The sequence below is a fragment of the Aphanomyces astaci genome (genome assembly GCF_000520075.1).
Source record: "Aphanomyces astaci strain APO3 unplaced genomic scaffold supercont1.62, whole genome shotgun sequence".
Classification (NCBI taxonomy): domain Eukaryota; phylum Oomycota; class Saprolegniomycetes; order Saprolegniales; family Verrucalvaceae; genus Aphanomyces; species Aphanomyces astaci.
This window is the reverse complement of record NW_009798325.1, coordinates 86195-94021: the sequence shown is the minus strand read 5'-3', so window position 1 is coordinate 94021 and position 7827 is coordinate 86195. Positions and strand designations below refer to the sequence as shown.

Genomic DNA, 7827 nt, shown 5'->3' with positions numbered 1-7827 from the left:
AATCCACCACCCATTGCATTTTGATGTATTTTGATTGGCTTAGACATTTCGGTAATTTGACGCTCAAATATACGGAATGGTCATGCGATTTCGTATATTTGAGCCAAATTCCGAGCGGAATTTGGCCTTCACGAAGTTCGTAGCTGTGAGTAACCCGAAGTTTGATTTCGGTAATTTCAAATTACGGGTTTGCTAAATGTCTCTAGTGTAAGTTGCATTACCAATGGTTCGCTTTCGCCAACCACTGAAATGCACTGCACCCCTAGCTAGAAATCGCTGCCTCGACAATACAGTGCGCGCCAACCAATTTGGGACACCTCCAATTTTCAACGTTTGCCGAAGTGTAGTTGAAATGTGAGGGTTTGGTTTACACGTCATTTGACTATAGTATAATAAGAACACGTGAAATGATTACGTAAGCAACAGTGAACTTTTGCTCTTAGTGAATTACTACGTACTAGTACGTAGTACTGCGGTTAATGTGCTACTACAGTACTAGTACTACTGTATATCGCTGACGTTGATACTACGGATATTTTATTACTTGAAGTACTACGTACTACTTCAAGTAGTACGTAGTAGTAACAGAAAGTATCCTATTACAACGTACTACCGGTACTCACTGTCAACTGTAAGAGGAGTTTACTGAAATTCCAATGAGAATCTGCCGTACAGTATTTACTGCATACTAGTATCTGCATCCCAAAACATCTGGACACATGTTATCAAATACTACCATGTACTAGTACTATGGAGTACTACTTCGAAGTATTATTCTCATGGCATGTCCCTGAACCATGGTCATGCGCACCCTTTTGCTGTGCTGTCTCAAAGGTGTAAATTTAGATCCATACTGTACTGGTAGTAGTATATATATACACCGTTTTTTACTTTTACGTCTAATACTGTAATTAAATAATGTGGATAGTCTTTTTTATAGCAGAGGTTGCTATCATACCTGTACTGGTAGATCCTCGTGGGACTACAGTCTTATATGTAAAAATTGTTTTCCTTTTACCGATAACCATCGTCCAGCCAAGTGTGCACGAACGACATTAATAGGGAGTTTTCTAGCAACCACTTATTACGCTTCGCTGAAGGACCCACTTCTTAGACATTTTCCTGGATGTAAACCAATCAAATCTTTATTTGTCGAAAACCAAGCTGCTGATTCCACTGATTTGGCCGTCCCCAATTTCTGATCATAGTGCGATTCCATCATCCTTGTTTTACGAATAATTCCCTCATTACCTGTTTCAATGAGGGAATTATTACATCCGGATACACCATTTCGCCAGTAACGCTGTAACCTGGGACTCCGTCATACCCCCGGTGTGTACATACGATGCTAAATCTCCGGGGTTAACTGCATCGCTAGTGGTTAGCTATCGCTAACGACTGAGATGCACTTAACCCTAGTACGAGGTGAGGTGGTCTGAGCATACAAAGTTCCATATAAATCTCATTGAAACAGTATTTCGGGTCAAAACAACAGTAGAACTGTTTTAATGAGGGAATTGTACCTTGTTTTACACAAGTTTAAACACTTTAAACGTCAATGCTGATATCTCATCGGGTGTACTAAGTACTTACTACTAGTACTATAATATTACCTAGTAGTATTGTACTATAACGTTACACATACTTGTCTCCATGAATGTAAAAGAAACCCACGCTGCACCCCCCCACCCCCAAACCTTGCACTCATTGTTGAATTTGCTTCATGAAGACCATTGCCATTCTTGCGCTTGCCTCGTCGGTTGCAGCATATGCCGCGGGGGATGCCTTGGTACACGGCCCCGACAGAAAACTCAGCACCGACGCCCAAGTCCAATCGACCCAAGACGACGCGGACGTCAACCGCAAGTGCCACAAGGCCAACGACGGGTACATCGAGACGTTGAAAGCTGGCGAGTATGCGGCCAGCAAATTCTACAATTGTTTCCGCACGTCGGAGCAAATCTTCGAGTACGTGGATGCATTGGTGGAGCAGAACCCAACTTTGTTGAAAAAAGAAAATATTTCGACCACCGTCCAAAACAAGACTATCTACGCGTACAAACTGACCGGCAGCTTTGTCAAGACCCGGTCGTTGTATTTCCAAAGTCTGCTCCACGCCCGGGAATGGGTCGCGGGGTCGTCCAACGTGTTTACGTTGTCTTCGATTCTGGACGACATTGCCAACAAGAAACCCACGGCGGCGGACAAGTACAATTTGTACTTTGTGCCGATCGTGAACATCGACGGGTACGACATCTCGTGGAAGAACGGCAAGCGGTTGCAGCGTAAGAATGCCAACGAAGTCGACCTGAACCGCAACTGGCCGACTCCCTTCAAAAACTCCAAACCCGTACCCCCCTCGTCCCAAACTTACCCTGGAACGAGTCCGTTCAGCGAGCCAGAAGCTAAGGGGATTGGGGCGTGGCTCCATAACAAGAATTCTGAACTCGCCGGATGGGTGGACGTGCATTCCGCCGGGGGGTTCATCTTGTACCCTTATGGCGACATCGTAGAACCCATCGGCAACGGCGACGACGCCAAGTTTGAACGGCTTGGCCGCAAAGTTGCCGCCGCAACCGGTGGCAAATACACACCCCAAACGTCAGCTGCTTTGTACCCTGCTTTCGGAGCGTTCGATGACTACACCTACCGCACGTACCAGAAGCCGGTGTTGACCGTCGAAGTGGCTGGTTCGGGTTTTGTCGTCGATGCGTCGACCATCCGTACCCGCGGCACGGAAATCTTCAAGGCGTTGTCTCAATTTGCCGTTGAAGTCGAGAATTTCGACGTAAACAATACAAGCTGTTAAAGCGGATCCGTACGCCAACTTCTCACCACACCTACCCCCGTAGCAACCCTAAATCTCTCCTCGTTGAATGTAACTTTTTCAAAACCCTCATCTCCAACTTCTCCCAGCCATCCGATATGTCCACCACCGTCCATACTCTTTCTCGTGCACCCACAACCCACGCCATTCATTGCCAACGATCCTAAACAGCTACATATATCTCCTCGTTCACCCCTCGGCGTTCGACAAAGTCGTGCAACGGTGGAGATTACACAAGAAATCTGTAGCATAGTGGGGCAAAATGGCGTCGAGGTTGCTAAGTATTTTCTTTTCCAGGACCGTATGGGCCCTGCTCACTGAGTTCTGGCATTGGCAATCTGAAATCGCTTATTCGTGATTGGTTAAAAGTCATTTTCAATATAAATGGCGAAGTTCCTCCCATGGCAATACACTGTAGGTCATCAACCCAGTTCGTTACATATTTCGGAAGAGCATAAATGTTTCAGTGAAAGCCTCGTTTATACTACGTAGTATCCAATATGCTTTAGGTACTGATGACTTGCTCTGGTATTTCTGAAGAAATAGAGTGTTTTCCTCATGAGCCTGCAATTCCGTAATATGCAAGTCACATTTCCAAAATGACTCGATAATACTACAATACCAAGGACTTACGAAACATCCGGTTAATTAACCGGTAAATAAGGGGGGCTCCTCGGCCTGGTTCGCTTCTCTCCCGGCCTCCGGTGCTCCCAAGGATTATATAGATCATTGCTGTGATACTGAGTCGCTGCGCGGGCGAACGGGCCTGGTTCCCGGCCCTGGCCTAAGCTAGCTCCTAATCGTTCCGGATAAGTTGTTTCGTGTTTGTTTCGTAACCATCATTCTCTTTCAAAATAAAGTATGAACTTCACTATCGGAGTGTTGATCTTGTTTCGTAAATGGGTAAATATGTATCAGTAGTAACGTTAAGCGATAACCGAGTACCGGTAGATCGGAATCAAGGACAAAGTTTCCATAATAAAATAGTTCAGATGTATTTATACTTGTTGTTTGTATGCATTTTATTATTACTACTCTATTGCATACAAATTTCAAATCATTGATTAAAAACCACATGTATTTATCAGCGGCGACTCTTACTCGCAAGGACGTGCCACGTGAAGTACGGTTGGCGCGGGCAGCTTCCGTCGCAAACCGCTCTGCACGGCGCTGTAGGTATCTGCGTTGGTTCGCGGCTCTCTTTGAGGTGTTCGCAGCTACCACACACTTGTGCGTGCCATGACGGCACGATAGTAGTCATTGTCCTCGAGGCGCAACGGCATCAAACTTCCAGGACGGCTTCGCCGTATTCATTCAGACTTTGCTGGAGGTCGAGGATATCCGAGGCAGTCTGGTCCTGGAGGCGCTCCATCATAGACGACACGTTGAGACGCATGGTACACAGGAGATGAAAGAGATGAATTATGAGTTACGAGTAAAGGAATCGTTAGAAGGCACTACATATATTGAGGATGTTGAGCTGTCGTTGTGATTGACGCGAACAATTTACAGCCAACGAGAATTTGAGTCCAAGGGCGATGGAAATATACCACTATACGTATATTATTAATACATGTAGGTGGCATCCAACATCAAACCGACAAATTTGAAGTCGGTGATTGGATAACCGACAAATTATTGAATTTTGATTGGTCAGTTATTTTTTCGACAATCCGATTGGGCGATGTGGTTGTCGTGTGAGCAACATATCGCTCACATTGAACATATACGGCTTGCCAACCTGTCGTCCCCGACACGCACGTCGACCACGCCAGCTCTTTTGTCCAACGTACCGCGTATCTTCATTATGGCGTCTTTACCTGTACCCTTTCTAGATTCCTCGTTGGAAATGCAAGCGATTGCAACATCGCTGGAGGTGACAGGGTTTCTGTCCCCATGCCTCCATGGGACACAGCAAGAACTGTGGTCAGGCCGCAAACGCAACTTTAGGGTGCGAATCCATGTTGCAGCCTCTGCTCCACAATCTCAATTTTTAGCCAATCACGTACTACTAGTAATGACTTTCACAAATTCAAATCTTATTGGCTATAATATTATATGCTTCCATAAACTTCGGTGTCCCTTCTAGAGCCTGTTCCAAGTAGAATTCGAAAATCGCGAATACCGGTAATGGGGTGAAAAAATACTTCTTCCCATTTTGTTGCCATTTTGCGGCCATGATTAGACATAAGTCGTGTCCCGAAAATGCATAGTGATTGGACAACATAGTATTAAACCAAGGGCTTTCACTGGCTCCCGTGGCCATGGTCCAAGCCGAGGTCCGTCGTTGCGCTTAACACCCAACGGGGTCGACCGTCAGATCTCTAGTCACTACTTCTTCAGCATCGCCAGTCGCTTACATGTACTGTATGAGCTGGTACTGCGCTCCCGCACTGTGGTTATCTGTGTTCATGTCGGCCTTCAATGTTCAACCTCAGAGAGCGTAGGATGAATAATTGTCTGGTGAGGCGTGAGTTGTCGAAAATGGGATGAATTGGGGTCGTCATGCACCTCATTTTGAAAAGTGGATTTTGGAATGAGTTGGGGAGCATTTTGATTGTATAATGCCCATTTTGAAAGTAAATATTTTGAGATGCATAAGCTATTTTATCGAACAATTTTGACAGCTAATTCAAACATGGTACTTGGCATCTTGGCGTCGCCGATCAACGCACGCCATCTAATCACTCTATCTCGGCCAATGCAGGACTAACTCCAGTCCTTGTTCGACCGGTCCCACTGCTGAGAGATGCCCTCAGAGGTAGGACCAGCCCTGTTTTCGCAGATATGGGCTTGCCTCCCCATACGCGCTACACGGGTGGGTTAGTCTTAGATGTATGTGTAGTTGCTTGCCCACATTCATTGTAATCGATATAAACTCATATGCGGCCACGGGTATCGAGATGTGAAGGAGTTGGGGGACTTAGTAGGAGAGACGTTTCTACGTGTACTGGATTTGTCCAGAGGTAGCACAAGTCGACGAACGAGTTAACTTGCACAACTACTGGCTGACATAGAACAGGTCATGTCTATAGTGATGACCAACATAGTTCGTGTAGCACGCCCATGGCGAGGCAACCATGTCGGCGTGAACAGGGCTGGTCCCACCTCTGAGGGCATCTCTCAGCGGTGGGAGACCAGTCGAAGAATGACTGGAATTGGTCCTGTATTGATCATGATAGAGTACGTCATGCCTGTGATACTACAGTACCGCTATTAGAGTATGTCATGCCTGTGATACTACAGTACCGCTATTTCGAATACATGCATTGTCATAATAATCATGCTCGGGGTCAGCAACAGATTTTCATGGCAATCGGTCGATAAAAGCACCTCGCGCAACTATTCCTCCCAAGCACATGTTAACCCCCCCAAAAAATTGTTCAAAATACGGGACACGAGTAAATACCCCAAAACCCACGTGTGAAAACCCTACACCCAGCAGGTATACAGTTAGGGCGAGCGGGAGGTGGAGCAGCAGTGGGCGTTGACGGTGACGCGCTGTTAGTGCAGCGTCAACATTGAAGCCTCTGCTATGAGTATTATAGCCAATCGTATGCAAGAATGAAGGTATTATGGACTCTTATTGGATATAAAAGCAAGGCGGCTGACTGTGAACAACACGCCCTCCTAATAAGTCAAATACTGCAACATATTCTTAATATTTCCTGTTCGTAGTACTATTAATAGTACTACGAAATATTAACAGTACTCCGGAGTATGGTGCATGTCACCTAGAAACTTCCAACATTTCACAAAACCGTTTGGCTGCCATTTCATATTCATTTTTCAAATTGAAGTAAAACGAGACCACCATTGCCGCCGTAATCGGCGCCCCAGTTCGACGCTCCGAAGGTGCTCATCCTTCGCTTTCGTAGCTTTTGTCACAATAACTACTGACGACAACAGTCGTTCCGAAATATCCAACGATTGTTCCGAATTCTCAATCCCTGTCCCACGTTCGGTCAAGTATACCGAAATCAAGTTTGAGTGTGGGAGGATGTAACGGGGTCCGGATAAGATCCGGACACTACATCCCATTGGTCAGTTCCAATCCTGACCCGAAAGGACACTTGGCAATCCAAGTGTCTTGAATCACTGGCTCTGCGACAGCCGCAGCAGCACCATTCATTTGACATGAATGGCATGACTGGCGCGCAGCCGCGCGCCAAGGAAACCAGCTCAGAGATAGCTAGTTCTCTCAGTTAACAATATACCTTGTTCTACACACCTTCCTCTGTGCGCCCCATTACAACTGTGGTGTTAGGTGTGGCTATGGTAGTAGTGGTTGGTCTTGCTCTGGTGGTCGTAGGATGAGGAGTACTAGTAATTGCTGTGGTGGTGGGTGTGGCTGTGGTAGTAGTGGTTGGTTAGTCCTACTGGAGGTGTGGAGCATTCGCCAGGGAGATCATCCCTCTGACGGATGCTTCACAACACCAGTAGGACCAGGCTCTAGGCTCTAAGGTACTGTACTGTCGTTGCTAGCTGGCTGTACAAGATCAAGTCGCGGGACTTGACCAAGAATCAAGGCAATATCTTGTGTGAGTGGAAGTTCGCGGTGCAGGAGCTCCAAAACGTTTATAAGAGCTCGATTGGCACTGGTTTGGGTCGTCCCTACACCTCGGCCACGGCTATAGCTGCATTGCTTTTGGCACTATAATTGCCAATTTGCCATCATCCAGGGGTTTCACTGAACTTAGACGTCAGCTTCGTATGTCCCAAATGAAGATGGTCACATTTGCACGCCTGGCTAGAAAACGTAGACGGGAGACACAAGCTGGGTTTTTATGACATTCCCGCATAACGTTAAACTCCCTACTTAATGGATTGCACGGCACCCGCATATATTGGGCGCTCCCCTTACAGTATTTCTCAAAATTGTGGATGCAGGAGTACAATGAAGTCGGAATTGACAGACTGTGACCGACCCCAAATGATGCAGCAACAAGTAAAGGCAAGATAATTAGGTCGAATTTAATCCAATCAGAATTGAATCGGAT

At 46.2% G+C, this 7827-nt stretch overlaps 1 protein-coding gene across 1 annotated transcript; it reads left to right on the top strand.

The window, feature by feature from the left end:
• Positions 1-1723: 1723 nt before the first annotated feature.
• Positions 1724-2809, top strand: H257_14767 (hypothetical protein; the record flags this gene model as incomplete). Its single annotated transcript, XM_009842653.1, has 1 exon — positions 1724-2809. One exon carries the CDS (start codon positions 1724-1726, stop codon positions 2807-2809), a length of 1086 nt encoding a protein of 361 aa, XP_009840955.1.
• Positions 2810-7827: the final 5018 nt, after the last annotated feature.